Genomic DNA, 24397 nt, shown 5'->3' on the forward strand with positions numbered 1-24397 from the left:
AGCACATATATGAATGTGGATGGAAGAGAAGGAGAAGATAAAAGGGACACAAAGAGGTTCAGGTCAGCAGGAGCATTAGAAGTTCCATGTGAAACTTGTAGTTTAAACAAATCTTGAGTATAAGTGTGGGTAAACTATCAGGTGTTGAAAGACAGGATCCAGGGGAATCTTTATCCTCCAAGGGCAAATACTGCTGCTTTAAACCAAAATTTTCCAGGTTACTCCATCTTTACCATTTAGAGTATCTTCACCTATTTGAATTAGGTGAATGGGTAAGCTTGTTGCCCAGGAATCATGTGACTGCGTACATACATACCGTCTACGAAGTATCTTGGCATGCATTGAACTCTGCAAGAGACAGAGCAGGCAAGCTACGATTTCGTTTTCCTGGTATTACTGTTTGTCTCCAGCAGATGGCACTGAGAATCTGTAACAAACTACCCTAACTGGGTACCTGCAGTTTGTTGTTCATGGTCTCTAGAGTGCAGAAATCTGGGGGAAATCTGCCTAAATTTTCATGACAGCATATTCCGTGTCACTGCTGACTGCTATAGTGCAGCTAGAGTGCCATGAGATCAAACTGCCACGCATCGGCATTTGCCTTTATCACAAGGCCAACATGGAGATCAATGTGGAGGCTGTGGCTCTGCTCAGCATTTGAAATCCAATTCACTGTAGTGTGAATTATAATATTCCTTCTTTGCATTTTGGCTGAAAGCCTTCTGAATCTCTGTAGGCCTGTTTTCTCACTAGCAGAACGAATTTAGTGGATGATCTAACTCAACTGAGCCATTTTCAGATGTAATTAAAATAAGAATCAACCTTCAGAAAGGAAAAGAAGAACTAACGATAGTGTCCTGATAAAGCCACCATATCACCAAATGTCAAGAAAGAGAAGGGTTTCCTTGGTAAAAATTCCTGTTTTCTAGAGCTCTGACTCTTGTTTTGTGTTAACATTGTATTTCTCACAGCATCCCAGTTCTCTGGCTGGACAGCACAGAAGGGACCTTATATAATACAGCTGAGGCTGGGAGGGTTGGGCAGAGGCAGGACCAGAATGAGCAAGGGACTGATCACTCTACATAGAAATAGCTAGGAATTACTAGAGCACCCTCTGTGCAATGAACACCAAAACAGGAGCAGGAGCAACTGGTTTGTGGCATCAGCTGTGGTTATCAGTAGGGAAAGTCAATGGTACAGGGATTTAGAGGGTACTTCTGAGGAATGAGAACTCTCTTTTTTTCCCCAATGCTGTTTCCTCCCATGCTCCTAGAAGGATAACTTATTGGATATTTTCCTTGAGGAAGGTAGTTTTCCGTCTCCCTCCCACAGCTTCCCCTTCACTAAGGGAAACTCTAAGTATGGCTCTTCCTTGAATAAGAATCTTCTAAAGGTGATAAATGCCTAGAAAAATTGTGTGTGCTGCAGGACTAGGCTTGCTTTTGGGTTGGTAAACAATCCCTCAGCCTGGTGGGAAAAACAGAGATTGCAGAGTAAGGAGAAAGACTCAGGGAAAAGCAAGTCCTTAATGCCCTACCTCAGCAGTGCTAAGCAATAAGGTACCTATAATGGAAGCTTTGTTACATCACCTTCCTTTATGTGCCATTGCCTCATTAGTCTATTCTTGGCTTTGAGTTCAAGTTGGTTTGAAAACTCCTGTTAACTTCTGAGTGGTTTGAGTGACGCCCAGTTAGGACTGGTCCTGCAAGTCAGCAGTGTTTATGCTGTGTACTACATCTTCTTTAGGTGAGCACTGTGTCAGGAGAAATGTAAAGGCTGCTCAGTTATAAGGGCTCAGCACCATGCTTCCCATAGCTCTACCAGAGTTTGAGTACTGCTGTTTGGATCATGGGGTCCCTCAAAGAGGGACTCTTCTTGACCTTGCTGCTTATGTCTTTCCCGTCCTTTTTAATAGAGGTTTGATGGAAATAAACAAGATGAGAACACTGATTAAGTACTCCATGCACTTTCAGCTTTTTTTTTCTTTAAGAAAAGACTTAAGACCGGAATGGTCCTAGGCCTGTGTCATGGGTTATATGTGTGTATTCAAAGCTTCCATGCTCTAAATACTTCATTTCCTTTAATGTCTAGAAGGAATCAGAAAGTGCTGTAACCTATAAACAGGGAAATGTTGTAATATTATCACAATAAATTACTTGGAAATGGGAAACTGAGAACCAAAGAAAGCATGTAATCAGAACTATGCAGCAGGTTAATGAGAAAGCTGAGAATAAAAAATAGAGGTTAGAACCTCAGCTGAAGTAAACTGAGGTAATGAAACACCAGTGGATTATAATGTCAAATGGGAAGCTGATCATGTGTACTGAATTTGGATGCTTTTCACTGAGAGGTGCCAGTGTTTCGCATTTGAGTATTGACCAGTCTGCCCAAAGACATAAACTCACCTTCTTATTCTCACAACCTCTCTTTTGCAGGAGGAAGAGGGAAGGATGGGGCACCAATTATAACCTTTCCAGAATTTGCAGGATTCAGTGACATACCTGATGAAGATTTTCTGAACGTGGTCACATATCTAACCAGCATTCCCAGGTAAGGCTAAATACAAGTGTCCATTGATTCCTCTGTGCCTGGCAAAATCTTGGAGCAGATTCTGCTGGAAGGCATGCTAAGGCACATGAAAAACAGCAAGGTGCTTGGTGACAACCAGCATGGCTTCACTAAGGGGAAATCCTGACTGACCAATTTGGTGGCCTTCTATGATGGGACTACAGAACTGATGGATGGGGTAGAGCAGTTGACGTCATCTACCTGGGCTTGTGCAAAGTGTTTGACGCTGTCCCACATGACATCCTTGTCCCTAAATTGGAGAGACATCAATCTGATAGATGGACCACTTGGTGGATAAAGAACTGGCTGGATGGCCACACACAAAGAGTTGTGGTCAATGGCTCAATGTCCAGCTGAGACCAGGAACGAGTGGTGTCCCTCAGGGATCGGTGTTGTGACTGATCTTGTTCAACATCTTTGTCAGTGACATGGATAGTGGGATTGAGTGCGCCCTCAGGAAGTTTGCCGATGACACCAAGCTGTGTGGTTCGGTTGATCCGCTGGAGGGAAGGAATGCCATCCAGAGGGACCTTGACACACTTGTGAGGTGGGCTGATGCCAACCTCATGAAGTTTAAACATAAAAAGTGCAAGGTCCTACACCTGGGTCGGAGCAATCCCAGGCACAGCTGCAGGTTGGGCAGAGAAGAGATTCAGAGCAGCCCTGCGGAGAAGGACTTGGGGGTGCTGGTCCATGAGAAAATGAACATGAGCCGGCAGTGTGCGCTTGCAGCCCAGAAAGCCAATCGTATCCTGGGCTGCATCAAAAGGAGTGTGACCAGCAGGTCGAAGGAGGTGATCCTGCCCCTCTACTCTGCTCTTGTGAGACCTCACCTGGAGTATTGTGTGCAGTTCTGGTGTCCTCAACATAAAAAGGACATGGAACTGTTGGAACAAGTCCAGAGGAGGGCCACAAGGATTATCAGGGGACTGGAGCACCTCCCATATGAAGACAGGCTGAGAAAGTTGGGGCTGTTCAGCCTGGAGAAGAGAAGGCTGCGTGGAGACCTCATAGCAGCCTTCCATTATCTGAAGGGTGCCTATAGGGATGCTGGGGATGGACTCTTCATTAGGGACTGTACTGATGGGACAACAGGTAACGGGTTAAAACTTAAACAGGGGAAGTTTAGATTAGATATAAGGAAGAAGTTCTTTACCGTAAGGGTGATGAGGCACTGGAATGAGTTGCCCAAGGAAGTTGTGAATGCTCCATCCCTGGCAGCGTTCAAGGCCAGGTTGGATGAAGCCTTGGGTGGCATGATTTAGTGTGAGGTGTCCCTGCCCATGGCAGGGGGGTTGGAACTAGATGATCTCAAGGCCCTTTCCAACCATAACTATTCTCTGACTCTATGATTCTATGATTTCCTACAGAGCTTTGCTTCTTCAGTGACTCGCTGCTTTTAGTGGTGCTACCAGGTTGTACTGGTGGTTCAGCATCCATCCAGTCCATATGAAACTTTCCTATGTTCAGGAGGACCTAGGAACCACTTACACCATTTGTGTGGGAAAGCAAGCTTTACACAGGCCAGATTTCCTGTTCAGGGCTTGAACTGGGTGAGAGGAGGTATAGATCGGAAAAGCAGCAGTAAAAATAGCAGATCAAAAAGGAGCTAAGAGGGGACATTTGAGAAAACTCTCAGGGGTGCTGGATGTAACAAAGGAGAGGTTGCATCTGGTAGGAGCCAAACTTACACAGGTTCTATTACTGTTTATTCTCTTGAGTTCATATTTCTGTGCAAGCTTTCTGTTTTGAGAAAGCAAGCTAGGTGACCTGTTGACAGGATTCTGGCAAGCACAATGTGCTTTCTGATGCTTCATTTACTGGGACTCTGCTCCACAGCTAGGATGTTTTCCTTGCTGTTTGCTTGCAGCTGTGCAAGGACAACGAAACAAACTCACTTCCACTGCTCTGAGGAAATGTGCTAAGGCATGGCTGCTGAATTACTTTTTGTTGATCCAAAAAAGAGATTAATATTTTTTTCAGTTCCCTGATCCTGTCTCTGGACCATGGCTGTTTGTGCTAGTTGGAAGCACAGCAGGGATTTACTATTTCCTGTGGTCTTGCGTATAAAGGTGCTTAGAGGATGATGAAGGGAAAACGTGCCTCCTTCAAGATTGAGTAAGAAGTTTTCCCAGCTCCACCTACGTGTATTCCCCATACTAAGTTGCCAAAGCAAGCTGAAAGAAACCACACGCTGTAAACTTAACAGCTTCATTGTTTCACTCTGCTCTGTAGGGTTTTTGTTCTGACAGGAGAAACTTTGTTTTACGGATTTCTTCACTAGAGGCAGGACTGGGAGGATGATCAGCTTCAGGGTTAATAAAACAGCAATAGTAGCTGAGAAAAGCACAAAACTAGTTTTCCAGTTGTTTGTATTTGGTATGCTGGTGGGTGATTAGCATGTTGTCAGTGATAGGCAGAAATGCTTTATGCTGCTTCAGCCTGTGTGAAAGCCAAAGTTCAGATGGGTTCAAATGAAATTAAATTAATTAATGAAGGATAGTTCTATCAGTGGCAGCTGAACTCAGTGGCTCACATGCAAACTCTAATTGAAGAAATTTGTATATTCCTTAATGCTGGGACTTGGGAGAATATGCCAAGAGAAATATTGCTCTTCCCTCTTTTCCCCTTGCCTCAGTATCACTGCCTACCAAACACTGGAGACAGAATATTGGGCTAGATGGACCTTTGCTTTGATTCCGTTTACCAGTTTCACATTTTCTCTTCCCCTGAGAAATCACAGAGCAATGTGCAAAGAATGATGGGTTAAATTTCAAAGCTTTGTAACTCAGGAGAGCTGCAATATGCTTATTTTACAGGTGATGAGGTATGTGTAAGTAATATCTTGCATTACAGACAGGCTCACCAAAACTTGTCTTGAGTAAGTGACTATTCAGTTCGATATAAATGACCTGCTCAAGGTCAGTGACAGGCTGGGATTTGAACCTACATTTTCTGCAGACCAGCACATTGGTTTGACACTTAGGTTTAATTATAGATCACACTGTAGGGATGTGAGTTTGCTAGTATTCGTTAGTGTTTTTAGAAAGATTGACTGCATTTCTTGAGCTACTATTTGAAACTTGCCACCCTTCATGTGGATGGTGAGGGACAAAGGTACTAATTTAGAAGAGGAAGAACCTGAGCAGCAAGCTTTGGCTGTGTGATTTATGACATAATTATATGAAGTACAGTCTTAATGTGGCATAAATGGAAGACCTGTTTGGGTGCAGCAGAGCCTTGCTAATTTGCAATTGCTGGTCTATGCACCAAGAGTGTTTCTCATACCTCTCAGCAAGTAGTAAAGGAACTTCTTTGTTACCTTCATTAGCACTACTATATTACATACTATTGTGTGTATTACAGCAGCATTCCTGTACATGTTGTTTCACTGCTAGTAGTTCACCTTTTCTTTTGATTCTTAAAGAAGATGTGCAGACATCAAAGTGACGAAGAGAATAGTCTCTAACTCTTGTGGGGTTACGAAGGCTATGACTGTGAATCAGGTAAGATGAAGTATAGTTTGAAAAGCAGTTCACTCTGTTTAGCATAGAAAATACTTCCTAATTCATAGCTCAGTGAACCAGAGTAATCAGCACCATTTTTCAGTTAAAGGTAGAGAAAATATCTTTTTTTTAGTGTCTGTTTCTGCATATCCTGTAGAATAAGGTTAATTGTAGTTATGGAGATAAGATCTGTTGTCACAAGATGACAGGATTCAGTTAGTAACTTTCTAAGTCCCTCTGGAATGATTGATCTTATGTGCCCATGTGACAAAACATTGAAAAGATGGGCAGCAAATGCCATTACTCAGTGGTACAGGCATGCACTTGTCTTTGATGTTGCCAAACAAATTGGAATACCACAGTATTTTGGGGTGAGTTGTAAGTAAACCTTGCACTCTGGGCTTTCAAACATTAACTGCTCTCCAGGATAGAAGATCAGCCCAGTGAGATTTTTGTAATTGGATTAATTTTCTCTCTGGTTCAACACCTGTTCATGAAAGTGCTCCACCAAAGGGGTCTACATACATTCATATTCACATTGAGTAGCATCTGTGTACGCACATGCATACCTCTGTGCATGCACGCATACAGTGGATAGCTCCAGAAAGGCCTTTTTTACTTTCTTTATTCCATGGCCAGAATTCCCTTCTCTTACAACTGATGTGAATCAACTACTTTGTTAAACAAAAAGGGAGGTCAAAACAAAGAGAGAGGTCAGGGAATTGGACGTCTCCTGGCTTCCTCAAATCAGTAATCAAGGGCCAACCTAAATTAGAGATACTACTGTGGAGATATTACAGTACAGACACTGAGAAAGTATTGATGGAGTGTGTGTGTTTTTAAACAAACTCCCTTCTTCTGGGTACACACGAGTGGGGTTTCTTGGCTGCACATCCACTTGCACTGAGGCTGCCATTGTGGCTAGTTTTTCTCCTATGGCTGTTAGCCTGCATGTATTCCTTAGTGCCAAATGGCATTCAGACCACGGTTTGGCCTTTTCTTTCAGCATTCTTACTGAAATGGGATCACTTGCTGACACTCTCTCTGTTTCCTTGGATAAATTTAAGTCTTAAATTGGCCCTATCTATTAAAAAACCCAGTCAAACACACATACAAATACCATTGGCTTATCTTGATGAAGACAATTGATACCACAGAATCATAGAATCAGCTATGTTGGAAAAGACCTTTAAGTTCATCAAGTCCAACCTTTACCCCAGGACTGAGATGTTATATAGGCTCACACAGAGCTCACGTCCCTGAACATTAAGGTGAAAAGCAGGGAATAATGTCACAGAAGGCTGAACTCTAGCTTTGTATCGGGTCCATTTTGAGTTTTCTGTTGTCCAAAGACACCTCTTTTCTCTAGACTGTTGTCATGTTGCATCCATCAACCTATGGCAGCAAAGATTTACAGCCGTGTATCTCTGGCTTGTTTGCTTCTTGCCTTTATGTAGTCTGCCAGAGTAATTTGGAGTGATGTATATATTCTCCCACATTTTCTTCTGTGTTCTGCTTAGCTGCTTTCCTTTTTAGCACCATGTGGTTTTCTCATCTTCTCTCCCCACTCTTTTCCTTCTTCTTCAAATTCTGTAGTTTTTAAATCTATTCTCCAATTTCTTAACCATTTCTTCTCAGACAATGTAATAGGTTCAATGTTTTAAATTATATGTACTGTGATAGTACCTGAATTGTTTGCTTAATGGCCTGATTCTCATTTACCCTGACAAATCTCTTTCAGATCTCATGTTTTGGCTTGTTTTTCATACTCTTCTGCAACTAGGATGTGCACCTGAACTGCTTGTGTAATAAAGTGTTCTGGCCTGTGCTTTCCCCTGCAGCCCCATATGCCAGGCACCACTTTTTGGCAGGTTTGGCAGCCTGTTGCTGTTACTACGCTTGGTCTTGGACAGAAAGAGCTAAGACTAGCATTCCACCATAGGTAGACTGCACATTTAATGGTATTTTTTTTTCTTCTTCACTGTTTCCTTGTATTTCAATCCAAGTCATTATATAAGTACCTATTTCATCTTCCATTTCCTCAGTCTGTCTCTTTAACTGGCCTGCAACACTGTGATGCGCAGTGGCAACTGATAAGCAGTGCTCCTATTCCCACATGTTCATTATTCTTAGCTCTCCCCACCCCCATGACCACTCCTGCCAAGCTTAATTTCATGAGAAAGTTCTTTTGTTGCTTCTCTCTTGCATTTTCTTGTTTCTGTCTGTATTTCATAAGCTCTTGTTCCTATTATCTATGAATGTAATTTTTCTTGACCCTCTGATGCCTGAATTCTTTTGTGGTGCTACGAATCCCTGTGTAGAAGCACATCTGAAAAAAATGAACTGCTCATGAACATGTACTTGAAAAAACAACAAAGGTCATTTTTAAGTGACGTTTGAGGGACTTACTTTTAAAAATAGGACATAAGAGCTGGTTCACATGCACAGAGGCACATTTTACTTGGGAGAAATACTTTTGTGTTTGTTTAAACACAGTTGTATTTGTTGCTTTTCACAGATGCTGTCTTGTCAGTTACTTCCACTGCAGTTTGCTTACCAAAGTGTGATTATAATTATAAGGGTCTGATTCTGAATTCTTTTAGGCCTTCAATCCTCCATGTACCCTGCTATTAGAAAGCCTGTAGTCAGTCTCTCAAACCAGGTAGATGGGCAAAACAAGGCAATTTTTATGTGTAGGCAGCTTGTATGAATATGGCACTTATGGATATAGTTACCTGTGGTTTAGCTACATCATAAATTTTGTCAAGAACAGATTTTCCTAATTTTTATTAACCTGACAGTAGTTGAATGATATATTTGTGTAGATCAGCATCAGAATTTTGTTAGCTTCAGCTAACACACCTACTTGTTGGGAATTATGTTATAAATCATTCGTTTCAGTGGTACTGCATTGGGTTTGAACCTGATTCTATGTAGCCAATTATCGTTGATATTCAGCAGCTACAGACTGGTTGCACCATTCTGGGCTGTAAACATAGATGGTGATTCCAGTATATAGTCTCTCTTTCTCTGGACTAGACACCATATTTTGGTGACCAATTTGACCCAACTTATGAGACTTACATTCCCATATTCCTGCTGCTTTAACATAGTTCTCAAAAATTAACATGGCTGACAAAAAAACATAAAGCATATTAGAGACAGCCTTTTCCAAGGTCATCTGAAATGTTACTGTTGAAAGGAGAATTGCACTCACTTAGTTCCCCCTTCATGTCTCACCATTTTACTAGTAACTTTGGTCTAAACAACAGACTAGTTTCAATAATACACTGTAAGCAACGTGGATGTTGATTTGTAACCTTGTTCTCTTGAAACAATTAGTCACAACAAGCTTTTTTTTTTTTATTAATTGTTCTGGTTAACCATATACTTGGACCAAATCCTGTTCCCAGCAAGAGTAAAGAAAGCCAAGGGGGATGTGTATCCTGTGATTACCCATTTCTCTGGTCATCTGAAGAACTGTGAATCCAAGAGCTAATCTCCACTTGTATGGGGCCAGAGCATGCTTGAGTCTGTGCTTTAGCAAGAGGCCCATGAGAGTGCTGGGGTTGGTTTTGGGAGCACTGTATTGTGACAAGTGTTAGTATTATCAGCATTAAATGTTTACAAACTTTATTTTGGATTAGTCAGAACTGGTGGATCATATGTAGGAGAGTTTGCTAGTAACTCATTTTGTTAATGAGTGTGATCCTGTCTTTTACAAGCCTGTTTTCTGTGGACTGGATGTCAGACAGCAGCCAGCGTTGACTGGATGGCCTCCTGTTCCCTAGGCCAGGGAACTGGGTGCGATGCACCTCAGTCTGGTTTTTAGAGCGTGTTTATTTGACAGCTTCTCCAAGGCTTTTTTGCCTTTTGGGGTGATGGTGGTTGTATTAGTTCGAGGACTGGGGGCTTGTAGCTTCCAGTTTCATCTGTAGCAAACAGAATAACTGGGGCTGTTGCCACCAGGATTGGCAGACCAATGTGCCCAGGGTGGATGCAGCTCTGAGGCTGAGGAGTGGGGGTTCCAGCCTTTCAGCTGGAACTTCCTGGAGTGAGATGCTGTGCTGAGGTATTAAATAAGAATAAACAAGCAGAAAAGCACCCTTCCTGTCTCTTGTGACACCTAAACACATTTGTACCCTACAATTTCTAGCAGTTGTTTTCTTTTTATAGTTGTCCTAAATGTTTCTTGGCACATTATTAAACAAAAATGTTTGGGTTTGGGTTTGTTGTTGGTTTTTTGTGACATGTATTACACAAGCAAAGGAGGAAAATGATTCATGGCTTTGTGCTTGTTTTGATTTCCAAACTATCAGCAAGTTTACCACAAACTTCTCTGTTTGATATAACCAGAATTCCTGGAACCAGTGCGGCAACACTGGTTGTCAAGGCAGAGAGAAAAAGCCTGCCCTCATCCTGTATGTCTCCATTAGGCAGGACAGGCACCCTGTCCACAGGGATACTACCTGGTGGTCTGGAGGCCGAGGCTGATTTGCCCAGGCTTTTCATGACTTTCAGCCTTCCAAAGCAATTTTTGGTCCCAGCACCAGAAGCAGTTTGATGAAACCAGTGCAGATTTTTGGGTACTTTAGGAACCCCCCAGGTTGAGACTTTTGTGTTTAGTTTCTCATGCCCTTTCTGTAACAGTCTGCAATACATACAATTTCTTTCGTTGCCTTCATCTGAACATTTTTTTCCCTAACAACTAGAGCAGATGCATAGATACCAAGCTGGCTATTTGTTTTCCTTGAAACCTTTGTTGAATTATTGAAGGATATGTATATATTTGTGTATATATATATATCAAGAAAAATGGATTAATTACTTTCCCTGATTGAGAGGCTCTGCTGCAAACACATTTTTTCTTCTCTAAAGAAAGAGCTGCATGTTGCACTACTCAAGAGGAAAGGTCATCTATTGTCATTGAATTTTGTTGCTCTCAGAGGAATGATGTAAAAATATTGAAGTGGAAAAATCAGTGAGTTTTCCTTTTCCAGTATGAACTATTAAGAACACTTGCATGGCAACTTGGATTTGTGTAATACTTTGGCTTTCAGGTTGCTGTTCTTAATCCTGCAGAGCTACAGCAGAACCTCAGTATTGCTAACGTTGGTGCTCTTTGTTGATTATTGACACAAGTTTTCACAAAATGACCCATGAAAATGGTGTTCCTGGGTTGCTTCTTGTATGGACAATGGAAAAGGGATCAAGGAAATGTTTTATACAATTTCTTTTGATTTAAATCTGTGATTGGGTGTTTGATTGCCGTATGTCCTTTTATTATGTAATTTATGCTCTTTCTGCCTGCTTCTGTTTTGTCCAGAGATGGCTGAGCCAACGTGCTATAATGATATTTCTGGAGATTTTTTCTCTGTGTGTGCTTATAGCTTTCAAGGACTTCTCTCCAGATCTGAGCACTCCTGGGAGGCAGAGTAGAGCAGTCCCACTGAAGCCCTGTGCACCAAAGTGGGATTTTTTGTGTGAGAGAGATAGAGGATGGGATATTTATGAGGCCTACATAGATGGGACAGAGCATCGAATCACTGCCTCATAGATCCTCCTTGAAAAGTACTGAGAAGGAACAGTAACTGTTATTCTAGCCAACGTGTTAAAAGGATATTTGAATGACTTGCAACCCTAGAACCACTTTGTGGTTGGCAAGATAGAACTCTTCAGTTCCTGCTTTGCCTACCAGAATTCCTGGGGCATTGTGTACACAAGCAAAGGGGAACAGTTGGGAATACAGGCTCCCTTGGAGCTAAGTGTCCCTGTCAGATATCAGCATACTTGGAGAATGAAGACTGAAGTGCGGTGTCCAATAACTTGCATTAGTTTGCAGAGAAAAGAAGATCTGAGGTTTTTGTCTTCAATACAGCACAGTGTAATTCATGATCCTGAGCTATTTGTATCACCTAGTTTGGTAGCAGGGTAGCCTAGCAGCTGAGAGATTAAGCAGATAAAGTATTCATGTCTTGTGTAAGCTGCTAGCCTCACGCTGGAAAGAGAAAATTTGTCGGCTTTTGTTTTCATGTGAATTCTGCCAAATACTCATTCTTTCTACTCTATGTTGCGTTTTCGTAATGGGCTTACAGAGTGATCTGACAGAGGCTGTGTTTTGCTGCAGTACACTTCCTTGGAACGGGAGTATGTCCATGTAACCCAGCATACTTATTTCATCTGTTTTGCAGTCTGGAGGCTGCCAGCATCGGATTCATCATCATCATAGACCGACGACGGGACAAATGGAGCGCAGTCAAGGCATCCCTGACACGGATAGCAGTAAGTTTTGTTATTTATCTTCTGGAAATTAAAATTATCTGTTGAATCTTCAGCACAGGATACAGTTTCATGTACTCATTTTTAGCTCACATTTTCTGGCTGTGGATGCAGATTCTCCCCTGCCCTGAAGCTCTTGAGTGTTAAATAAAAGAAGGAGGAAGGTGCAGAAACAAATTAGACACCCTTATTCATTGCTGAATTAAGACAAATTCCTTATTTGCTGGGTTGACTACAATACAAATTCTAGTAATTTAAAGTTGGTTCCTAGAAGAGTGTAACAAACGTACACTTCTGTGCACTGATGTGATGATGTGGCCTCCTTGTGAAAGAAACAGATCTCAAGGGGCTTCTGTTTGCGTGGTAGTAAGTGATCTCTGTCAGAAACTCATAATAGCTTATTCTATCTTGTTTGCAAAAGTCAGAGCTAAGCACTGATTTTCAGTGCCAATTAAAGCAGCTGGTTTTATACACCTGTTACTAGGAATATGTGCTGTGAGAGCAAGCACATATACACAGAAGTGTAAGAGGGATGACCAAGGCACCTTTAAGTTTTTTCAAGGAATTTAAACAGAATTGCTTTTCATTCTCAGTTCTTTTTAACTGCTCTCTTCTAGAAATTGTTCTTTCTTTTTTTTCTTATGTTGATGAGCTCAGAGGAGTGCATGAGAGATGTAGGATGGGTGTTGCAGACAGAGCCATGTCTGATGAATGTGTTGAGTGACTGTGTGTGGGGAAGAATATGCAAGGTTAAAAATATTAAAAAGCCGTTCCAGGAGGAGAAGGTAGGTCAGCCTGGGGTATTCCTCTGTGCTACCATCTTCTTTCATCAAGTCCAACGTTGGTAGCCAGCTTTGCCCTCTAGTGGCGGCAGCCTAGGAAACGGGAAAACCTGTGGTGTGGTACTGCAAAGGGGGCTTGGTGTGGTTCAGATCTCGGGGCGGAAGGTGCTAGTGACGAAACTTTAGAGCTCTCTGCTAAATCCGTATAAGAAAACAGTGCATGACTGGGCAGTAAAAAAGGTCCAGTCTTTCTATCAGCTTTGGAAATTGTGACAATGGGCACATACTGACTGGACCAGCTGATACTATTAGCAGCTGGACTGAGCAAGGTTCAGTAAGTCCTACATGCTTTGCCCTCTTTAGGACACATTTGGCTGAAAATTCCCGTGGCCTTCCTGTAAGGTAGAGTTAAGCCTTCTAATAGTTCCATGTTTCTTGCAGGGAGCATTTCCAGGAAACCTGCAGCTAGTGTTTGTCCTGAGACCTTCCCGCTTTATCCAAAGGGCAATCGCTGACATTGGCATTAAACTCTATCGAGATGACTTTAAAATGAAGGTACCGGTAAGCATGCATTTTTTGCCCATGTGTTTTCTTTATCTCCATGTCTGCAATTATCAGGTGTCAACAATTTGTCATAACCCAGTAAATGAAATTTTATTGTATGTGGCAAGAGGGGACTTTTATCTGGATCTGTATGGTTTGTATAATAGTAATGTTAAAGAGTTAATTACCAATGGATGCTTCACAGTATTTAATGGACATGCTCCCATGTCAGTTTAGCTATAAAATGTGATTTGTTTTTTTAAGTATTGACATATAAGTCCACTGGAGCCATTCCTCTGATGCAGGTAGAGGTAGATCTTCTCACTTTGGTGACAAACACAACTATTTACTACTACAGAGCAGTGAAAAGCTAGGGCTGAATTCTGCGCTATTTTATGTATTATCCATGGGACTGCTGACAGTGCCTTGTTAAATGCTTGCATAGCATTGTCTGTTTCTAAAGCCTTTGATCCCCATGCCCTCAAGATTTAAAGTCTGATTTTTACTTCTTTTTATATACACTTGGCATATGCTGTACGTTAGCATTCCTGAAAGAGTTTAAGTTTTAGATTATTCTAAGAGAGCTCTTTAGGGAGTTGCTCATAGCTGCATGTTTGCATGTGGTTTCAAAATGGTTTATAAACAATCTTGAATTACGATTATTGATGGTATTTCATCCTGGACCAGATTCATACTGTGTTCCACAATGACTTTACTGGAATAATTTCATATGATTGTTTTGGATTTTGCTTGTGGTTTTATATAGTTTTGCAAAAGATCTGTGGCTCTCCTACAACAGATTCTAGCTCTGTCGATATCTAAGTTTGAAGATCAGGTGTTTAAAATACTTTGTGCTTCTTCTGAAGTAAGAGACAGCAACCCATTTATTACAATGCATAGAGAAAAGGAACCACAAATATTCATTTGATTATTGTGGATTAAACTGTACTGTTGACTGTAGTTTTTCAAGGGTTACTTTTTGGTAATTGAAATGCAAAATTGATGTAAAAATACATGTTTGGCCACAAAAAAAAAATTTTCAGTTTTATAGCACCTTAAAATCTGGATGTTCCTGTATTTAATAAGCCACAATCTGTTGCTATAGCAACTGTTGTGCCAGCAACTGCAGCCTAGTAAGGGACAACTTCACCAAGAATTAGCATTTCCTAACAGTTCAAGATTTTCTATACTTTTAGCAATTTATTTGATGACAATGTTGAATTTCAAACTCAACTTGAAACTATGAAAGTTGGAAGGGAGGTTAATTCTGGGCAAGGACCAAGCACTGCAGTAAGTATTAAATAGTAACTCATCTTTCTTATGGGCAGGAAAATCAAGATATGAGTTTACTTTGGGATTGTCTTGGCCATTCAGGTTTTGAGCTATCTTGGGTTTGTCCACAGAGCTATTAGGGCAGTCTTTCAAAACTAAGAGAATGATATGCTTGTTGCTAGATCTGCCTGCCTCCTGCACAGATAGCTGTAGACAGTCTTCAGATTTGTATACATGCTGTCCACATATGCCTGATGCTATCATAAATTGCTTAAGGTTGTGCTAAAGGTGTCTTATGTTCTTGGGGTCTGTCATGATCTGTGGAGGAGCCTTTCACCTGTGTTTTTAGCCCATCCTAAAAAGAACATGCCAACACAGGCATGCCCCTGTGTTACCCCAGTTTCAGATGGGATTAGTTACTGAGAGTGACTCCTTCTTGAAATTTGCATCCTACATGCCAAGCATGAGAAGAGGGCCAGAGAATTCTCATCCCATTGGAGATGTTCTTACTCAAGCAATTAGGTGTCAGTACCTATCTTTAATACCACCATCAGCTTTTAGATTGTTTGCAGGTGTTTGTTCATGTTCTGCATTTGGCACTATGACAACATAAATGTCATAACTGGGCTGTGGATGAGTTGCATTTCCCATCACAATAAGTGAGTCAGGGCCAGGATTTAAGCATATGAAAAGGGGCTTCAATAATATAGTGTGCATTTATTAAGGAAACATTTGTTAAATAGTTTATCTGAACTATCAGTCTGCAAATATGTTCAGTAAAGTAGATTTGCTGGGTTAAATCAACACTGAATTGACTAAAAGCCAGAAGGTCAAACAAGAACAGGAAATAAAGGCTGAAATAGTAAAACAGGCATAATAAGGAAATGCAGGATTTATATGACTTATTGACATACAAATGTGGTTAATAAGACCCCCTGAGATAAATCTCTATTGGGATAATTATTTGGTTAAATATCATTACTCAAGAGCACAGTACAGAAATATAGGAGATACACCGGAGTTCATCTGAGATAAAAATCTGGAAATTTAAAAGGGACACCCAGAGATTTACCTAAGGAGCCTTCCCTTCTGGGAAGTGAGTTAAACCAGCTTCATAGTGTACACAAAAAGCTGAACGATCTGTCCATAGCAAACACTCCTTTGACCTTTGTAGGCTGTGACTTCTTTCAGATGGCCTAACCTGTCACAAAGCAACCCCACAATAGCTCTGTGTCCTGTGCTGGCCTGCCTATGCAGGCGCTCCTCTTCCAAACTGCTACTCTCTTGTATGCTACAGCTTACTGAATGTGGATGTCTTCAGTCTGGCAAGAAGTGGAAGATGCTAAGTCTCTGTAAGACTGGTTTCTTAGGTGGATGTTGGATTGCTCCTAGGCTTCCTCCTGCAGAGATGCCTGCAGGGCAAAGTCTTGTGCCCTGCCAGGTAGCACCATAGCTGGTGTGCTTTATGGCTCATGCTGAGCATACTGGCTTAAAGTAAACATCTTCCTAAAAGAAAAGCCCAGAGAAGTTGTGGATGACACATCCTTTGAAGGGTTCAAGGCCACACTGGACAGGGCTTTGAGCAACTTGGTCTAGTGGAAGGTAGCCCTGCCCATGGCAAGGGGTTGGAACTAGATCATAGTTAAGGTCTCTTCAAAACCCAAACCATTCTGAGATACTATCACAGTGTTCTTCTGTAGTTTCAGTGAACTTTGGATTATCAAAAGATTTCCATTTGTCAGCAACATCTCTGATGAGGAAGAGTTACAAGGCAGTTAAGACCTACTTTCTTAAAGGTAATTTGCAGTTCAGAAGTAGTGCATAGACTGCATGTTCTAACCTGAGGCTACTCCAAGATGATGGGGGTTTTGGATTTTTCTTGATCATAAAAAAACAGTGTTTGGTAACACATTCATGGGACACTTTTCCCTTTTAGCTTTCACTCAGATACTCTGTGCTTTCTTTGCCTCAGTTTCTTCATCAACAAGGTCTCCTGGTCTCTGTATTTAGCAGCTGGGTTCAAGGTGAAAATGAACTGCTGGAAGTAAAGAACTACTGAGTTAAGGACTACTTGAGAATATTCAGCCCATACAGGTTCATGACACCAGATGCATCTCCCACTATATTCTTGTATCCAAATTAGGATGCTTGTATCCAAATCTGGATGGGTGGACACTAGATGGATTTAAAAACTAGTTGCATGATTGGGCTCAGAGGGTAATGGTTAATGGGTCATACTCTACCTGGAGGTTGACAACAAGTGGAATGATGTAGTCATATCTGCTATTTAACATCTTTATCAATGACGTGGAAGAGGCAACATGATGTGCTGTCATCAAGTTTGCAGATAACACTAAACTGGGGAGCAGTGGGTACACTGAAAAACAGAGCACTGGGATGTAAGCCCAAGGAATGGGCTGATGAATATATTATGAAATAAACAAGGGACAAATACAAAGTCCTGCAACTGGGAAGGACTTTCTTCCTCAATAAGGAAGAGCCCATGTTCTTCCGTCCCAACAACAAACAGTGTTGTATTGTTGACAGCAACACAGGCTGTAGCCTGACTGTCCAGGGAGCAGCTCTGCTGACAAGGACCTGAGAACCTGGTAGGCAGAAAGCCATACATGAGTCAGCAGTGTGCACTGGCAACAAAGGAATCTGTCTGCATCCCGCATTCACAGCAACAGTACTGACAGGAGCATAGCTAGCAGATTGAGACAAGTGATTATCCTGCTTTATTTGGTTCTTATTAGATTGCATTGAGAATACCCTCTCCAGTTTTGGTTACCCCAGTACAAGAAAAATGTTAATCTGAAGTGAGGTCAACAAAAAGCCAACAAGAAGGTCAGGGCTTTGAGCATCCGCTCTATAAGGAGATGCTGAGGCAACTGGGCTCATCTAGCCTGGAGAAGTCTGGGAGGATGAATGCAACATAACCAGTGGCTTTCCAGTTTCTCCAAGTATGCAGCCAAGTTGTGCATGACTGTAGGAGAAAAGATAACTGACACAAAGTGAAACAAGGGCAGTTCTGACTTAAGGAAAAACTTTCAACACAAAGGTAATCAGGCAGTGGACCAGACTGCTCAATGAGGTTGGACAGTCTCAGTCCTTGGAGGCTTCCAGAATGCCCTGAGCAACCTGGTTGATCTCAGCTGACTCATCTTTGAGAAAGATGTTGGACTAGAGACCTGAGGTTCCTGCCAACCTAAATTATTCTAGTATGATTCTGTAACAAAGATCAGCTAAAAACCTGTTCGGGTTTGTTCTCAAGGCTTTTCTTAGAGCATTGTCAGCCTAGAACCATACATCTTCTTGCCTCCACACATCTGTGCTCATCTCATTGCCCACAGAGCTTGCAAGTGTACTTACCATTCTCCCTTGGAGCTGCTAACATGCATAGTCAGAGTGAAGTAATATATTTTACACATATTAAAGTATAAGGCTTAACATTTCTAGTATTTTTTTTCTTGTTTGCTGAGGCTGAAACCATGGTGTATTTTCTAGATGTTAGACAAGGCGTAATTAAAGTGCTCGCCAAAAGTAATACTGCTCACCCAAAGCTGAATGCAAATCTAGTTTTGCTTTCATTAAGCAGGTCTAGTGGTAAGGAGACTCTTTAAACTAAGAAAACTTGTTTAGGTTTGTCTCCCATTTATCTTTTATTGTGGTTTAAAATGGAATAATGTAGTGTACTCAGTGGACATACAGTGCCATAAAAATGATACAGCTGAAAGGAAAATCTTAATCTCTCTGGTCTCATTTCAGCACTTCCTTGGGTCAAGTGGTTGGTGTTGAGGGAGCTGTTTAACCTGTTTGCTCCTTGATTTCTCTGTAAACAACAGTTACCTAGAAAATACAAAAAATTATTTCATGGAAGTTTGTGAGAACATTATAAACACTATACTTTTGCTTTTGATGTACATGCAGAATGACTGCATCTTCAGCCTGGCAAGGAGCAAGATGATGCCAAATTATGGTTAGTTCAAGAATAGCCATATGCATGTTGTGGTGAAAATCTGGTGAAAATCTAGTGAAAATAAACCATCCATTGCATGAATAAATACATAATGGGAACTTACTGGCTATGGTGGAACTGCAGTTTGGTCATATGTTTTAGGCAAACCCAGATCCTAGGAACGATGATTGAAAGGGCTTGTTATTTCTCTCAGTCCATTGTGTCTGGATTTGTTTTAGATCATCATGTTAAATTCTGTCTCTGATCTGCATGGCTATATTGACAAAAGTCAGCTGACCCGGGAGCTGGGAGGAACCCTGGAGTATGGCCACAGTCAGTGGATACACCACCGAACTGTAAGTATTGGTGTTCTTACACAAGTCTACACCCAAAATTGTCCAGGTGATGAATGTAGAGCAACTACTAAGTAGTAACTCTTCAGCTGCGTTTCAGCCTATGGATTCTCCTAGGGACTCATGGAATGAGGAAATCCATGACTTAAGTAGAGAAAGGTAAGTTCCCCAAATGTCTTTAACAGAAGTAGTGATCTGTATTTCACTGCTGGCCTGGACTATGGCCTTACTCAGCAAGGCTCTTTGGCACATTCCTATCTTTAGAGTAATTGATGACATCCATAGGCCTTTAGTTCATGGTTGAAGTTGAACATAATTTTTAGCACTTTACTGAATCAAAGGTCAAAATTCTCACTTTTAATATGTCCATGGCTTTAAGAGAAGAAAATTACAACACTTGATATTATTTCTGTGCTATGTAAACTTGTAGTCCAGCTATGCGTTACTTTGAGCAGTGGAACGCAGTTAACTGTAGGAAGGCAGAAAACCTTTTTATTCTGTTGCCTTTGAGGAAACTTGTTACAGGGTTGATTGTTCCCTTTTGGGGTTGGTTAATGCATTTCAGTGGCTGCTTCAGAACAATGAAAACAATTCTTTATGGCACCAAGAAAAGGTAACAGTTTACAAAAACCAGACTGAAGCCCTGGAAGATTAGCAGCATAGATATTTTCTCATCATATCTAAGTAAACATGGGGTAAGCTGGGTTCTAATCCTGGAAAATGAATTAATCTCCCAAAGACTGAATACAGTGTTTGAATCTGTGGGTCTGCTTGCAAGGGTGGTATGTTAGAACTCATACCTAAGTAACCCCAAGGTTTTGCAGTGTTCTGAGCAGTCTTGGGTTTTAGTCTTTTGTTGCTGACCCGCATGTTAGATCTAACACTTGGAAAAAGATTTTCTGAGGTAGCTTTGTTAAGTCAAGTTAGTTTTGTCACTTTTGTCACTTCCCTGTTATCACTTTCTGTGCTTTACTGTCCTTATGAAATTAAATTTTACTATCCTAGAGAACCACCAAATATTTCAAGCTTCTAAATACACAGACACAGAATCTGAATTTCCTCTAACACTGGTCTGAACACATTCATAGATGTGTTGACTGCACTGAGGTTACACTTGAGATATATGAAAGGTTTACGTGTTAAAAGTATCAAAAATATGCGACTGTCCTTGCAGGAGGGGTAAGTCTGAAGGAGTCATCTATACGAGCTCTCAAACAGCTAAAGGCTTGAAAAAAATAGGAAGGGGAGTAAAAAGAGGTACAAGAAAGGCTGTACTGTTTATTAATGGTGTCCCTCAGGGATCGGTGTTGGGACTGGCCTTGTTCAACATCTTTTTCACTGACATGGACAGTGGGATTGGGTGCGCCCTCAGCAAATTTGCCAATGACACCAAGCTGTGTGGTTCATTGATCCGCTGGAGGGAAGGAATGCCATCCAGAGGGACCTTGACACACTTGTGAGGTGGGCTGATGCCAACCTCATGAAGTTTAACCCTGCCAAGTGCAAGGTCCTACACCTGGGTCAGAGCAATCCCAGGCACAGCTGCAGGCTGAGCAGAGAAGAGATTCAGAGCAGCCCTGCGGAGAAGGATTTGGGGGTGCTGGTAGATGAGAAAATGAACATGAGCCAGCAGTGTGTGCTTGCAGCCCAGAAAGCCAACCGTATCCTGGGCTGCATCAAAAGGAGTGTGACCAGCAGGTTGAAGGAGGTGGTCCTGCCCCTCTACTCTGCTCTTGTGAGACCTCACTTGGAGTATTGTGTACAGTTCTGGTGTCCTCAACATAAAAAGGACATGGATCTGTTGGAACAAGTCCAGAGGAGGCCATGAGGATGATCAGGGGACTGGAGCACCTCCCATATGAAGACAGGCTGAGAAAGTTGGGGCTGTTCAGCCTGGAGAAGAGAAGGCTGCGTGGAGACCTCATAACAGCCTTCCAGTATCTGAAGGGGGCATATAGGGATGCTGGGGATGGACTCTTCATTAGGGACTGTAATGGTAGGACAAGGGGTAATGGGTTAAAACTTAAACAGGGGAAGTTTAGATTGGATATAAGGAGGAAATTCTTTCCTCTTAGGGTAGTGAGGCACTGGAATAGGTTGCCCAGGGAGGTTGTGAATGCTCCATCCCTGGCAGTGTTCAAGGCCAGGTTGGACGAGGCCTTGGGTAATATGGTTTAGAGCAAGGTGTCCCTGCCCATGGCAGGGGGATTGGAACCTGATGATCTTAAGGTCCTTTCCAACCCTAACTATTCTATGATTCTATGGTTCTATGATTAATTACAGGGGTTTACAGAAAGCATGAATATATAGTTTTGGAAAATATGCAGATAAAAATGAGCCAAGATTTGAGGTGACATTGAGGTGACAAGGTGACGTAGTCCCCAGATCTTTTGGTTAAATTTGTTTGAAAAACTTTTACCAAGCACAAAGACTTGGGGAAAAAAACAAACCCACAGATGTAACCTAGGTATATGAAATAATTTATTACTCATACACACAGGAGAGGGTGGAGGCAAGCATGCTATTAAGTGAAACACTGATAAGCTCATGTTGCAGGCAGCCAAGGAATTTCTGCTGGGTAGAGGAGTTGTCATCAGGGCAATGTCAGCCTCCATGGCACCTTGAAACAACCCAACATTCAGTCTTGCCGAGTTACAGTCTTCATGCCTTTTGCCGCTCCTCTTAGTGTTCTCGTGTTGTCCTGCCAGTGCTTTTTTTCTGAAACAGCTTTAAACTGTTGCTAAATGATAGTGAAACAGCAATCTCACTTCGTAGCTCTTTGTTTCTGCTTTCTTATCTTGAACAGCTGGGAGCCTATGAGCTTTCTTGTTGACAAAGTACTTTTCTGGCTGTTAGTATGGTCGTGGGTGGCTCTATCTGTGCTGCAGTCAGAAGCGTGACATTTCAGCCAACTTTAATCCAGTAGTTTCAGTGATGAGAACAGCAGGCTACAGCTGCAAAGGTCTGTACTGCTTATGTTGAAAGCAAGAATTTATGGGAAAAAAGGGAAGAAGGTTAAGAACTCTGCTACCATTGACTCATCTGGGACATGTTTCAGATCACATATGTGGAATGTAATTTCTCTCTGCATCTTTTGAATGCTGATCCACCTCTAGTTTGTTTTTCACTGAGCACACAGCATGGTTTTAACTGTCGTGGTTGCAAATGGGAAATTCCCATCACTGCTGGAGAAGGGAATGCAGCTTGTAATAACTATGTAGTGTCTGACTGGGTATAAAAGCATTCCTAGTGCTGTTGACTGATTCAAGCCATTGAGTGGGTTAGATCAGAAAGTGTTAAGAATAAAATATTGTTTTTCTAAACAAAACAATGCAGTCCCTAAAAAAGCAACATTGTTTTTAAGCCTTTCTTGCCTTCCCTTTCTTTAGGAAAACCAAAGTTTCTGACAAGTTATGTGTTGATGCACCAAAGATATAAAGAAATAACAATGCTCCAATGAATTTATGTATTTAAACTATATTTGCAGTGAGTCATTCTTGTATTTGTGTACTAATATGAACAGATGGGAGGGAGTGACTGGAGTGCATCTAGTACAGATAGGCAGGATGAAGATGCACATTTTCAAAAGCCAGGGGGAAGACAGATTGCTGCTGGGTGAATAATGGCTGTGTAAATATAAATGTAAAAAGGCTTTGCTCTGAATATTTTCAGAGTCCCCTCAACTTAAATAAAGCTTTCATTAAAATTTTAAACACAGTTAAGTTTCCCAGCAAGCATGAGCAGAGAATCTGAAGTCCTGACTTTGAAGTTGATGTACTCTGTGGTTTCATTACGTCTGCTAAGTTCTGGGAGTTGCCAGCTGGTTCATGGAGATGACAATACTTGTAGGCCTAAGAAAAGATAATTTGTGACTCAGGGATTTATTTTGTCACTTTTAGCATATCCGCCCAATGAAAGGCAACATGGCCAGGTTTACAGGCATGTAATACGTGCAGTATAGTATGCCTGAAGGACTAAGCATTGTTACAGGTCTAAGGAGAAATAACCAGTCTGTGACTTTATGCTTTTGCTTTTCCAGGCAATTGAAAACTTTGCAATGACAGTAAAAACAACAGCACAGATGCTACAGACTTTTGGAACAGACCTAGCAGAAACTGAACTTCCCAACGATGTGCAGTGCACAGAGGAGCTCCTCTCTGCACACACTGACCACCACAGCAAGCTGAAGGTGAATATTGTCTCAAGACAGCGCCATCAGTTCAATATATGATTTTTGATTCAACAAAATTTTCTGGCATCATTTGGGATTCCATTGTCTGGAAATTATAGAAGAGGACAGAAACCTGGATTCGGGAGGCTGATTTGATTGAACTATGAAAAAGGACTTTTTGCAGCTTCAGGAATAATAGAACAGGGAAATGTCACTTCTGTATGAGAGAGTGTTACAGGGTCACATCTGGAATAGCATAGGCTTCTGATGAAGACTTCATCAGAAATGATGAATTCACACTAGACTAGATTTAAGGATAATCCAGAAAGAGACAGAATGATCTAACTAGATAATGACTTGTTTTGTTTTTCGAAATGAGTTGGGTCAAGTTTAGCTTTGTAGAGTAAGGCTCAGAAGAAAATATTACTGCTGTCAACAAACACCTTAAGTTAAACACAAGAGAAAAAAATACTACTTAAGCTATATTAGCACAAGTTTCACACAAAAAGTGTGCAGTGATATGGGGACTCCTTAGCTGACATGTTAATGTTTGAGCTTCATTGTCTTTTTTGTTGTTCATGTGTCATGCTTGGAAGATGCCTCCTTCTGTGGATGACTCCTTGATGGCTGACATACTGTGTCTCAGCTGTCACAACGTTGTTTGAGGAAATTCCATTAAGAAGTGCTGTGCCTCAGCGCAGTCCCTCAGCTCACTGAACGATCTGCAGCACACATTCAATTTGTGGTAGAATAATTTATTTTGCAAGCTGCCAGGTCAGAAATGCAATCTTCTCAGAAGTTTTATACTATTTCTTTTCTTAGAAATAAATCTATCATTCAATGTGAATAGATTCAGTCTCTGTGTTTCTAGAAAAAAATGTCATCTTTAGTAAGCATTTATATTTTGTTCAAAGTATTTAACAACCTATGAAAGAATCTTCCTTTAGCGTAACTATGTTGTACAT

The 24397-nt window shown here is 41.3% G+C and overlaps 1 protein-coding gene across 10 annotated transcripts in view; it reads left to right on the forward strand.

Annotated features, from left to right (window-relative positions):
- MCF2L2 (MCF.2 cell line derived transforming sequence-like 2) overlaps positions 1–24397 on the forward strand; it is a 183440-nt gene that overhangs the window by 47493 nt on the left and 111550 nt on the right. For 9 of the 10 annotated variants that reach the window (XM_061353481.1, XM_061353487.1, XM_061353482.1 and 6 more), the window contains exons 3-7: positions 2436–2550; positions 12266–12356; positions 13577–13696; positions 19148–19264; positions 23301–23450. In XM_061353481.1, the coding sequence (XP_061209465.1) occupies positions 2436–2550; positions 12266–12356; positions 13577–13696; positions 19148–19264; positions 23301–23450 (593 nt within the window). The remainder of the gene's footprint in view (positions 1–2435; positions 2551–12265; positions 12357–13576; positions 13697–19147; positions 19265–23300; positions 23451–24397) is intronic. The other variant, XM_061353480.1, reaches the window with a different exon arrangement.

This window comes from Neopsephotus bourkii, unplaced genomic scaffold, assembly GCF_033783945.1.
Source record: "Neopsephotus bourkii isolate Nb327-2 ecotype Australia unplaced genomic scaffold, CSIRO-AGI_Nbou_v1 NB_678, whole genome shotgun sequence".
NCBI lineage: Eukaryota > Metazoa > Chordata > Aves > Psittaciformes > Psittacidae > Neopsephotus > Neopsephotus bourkii.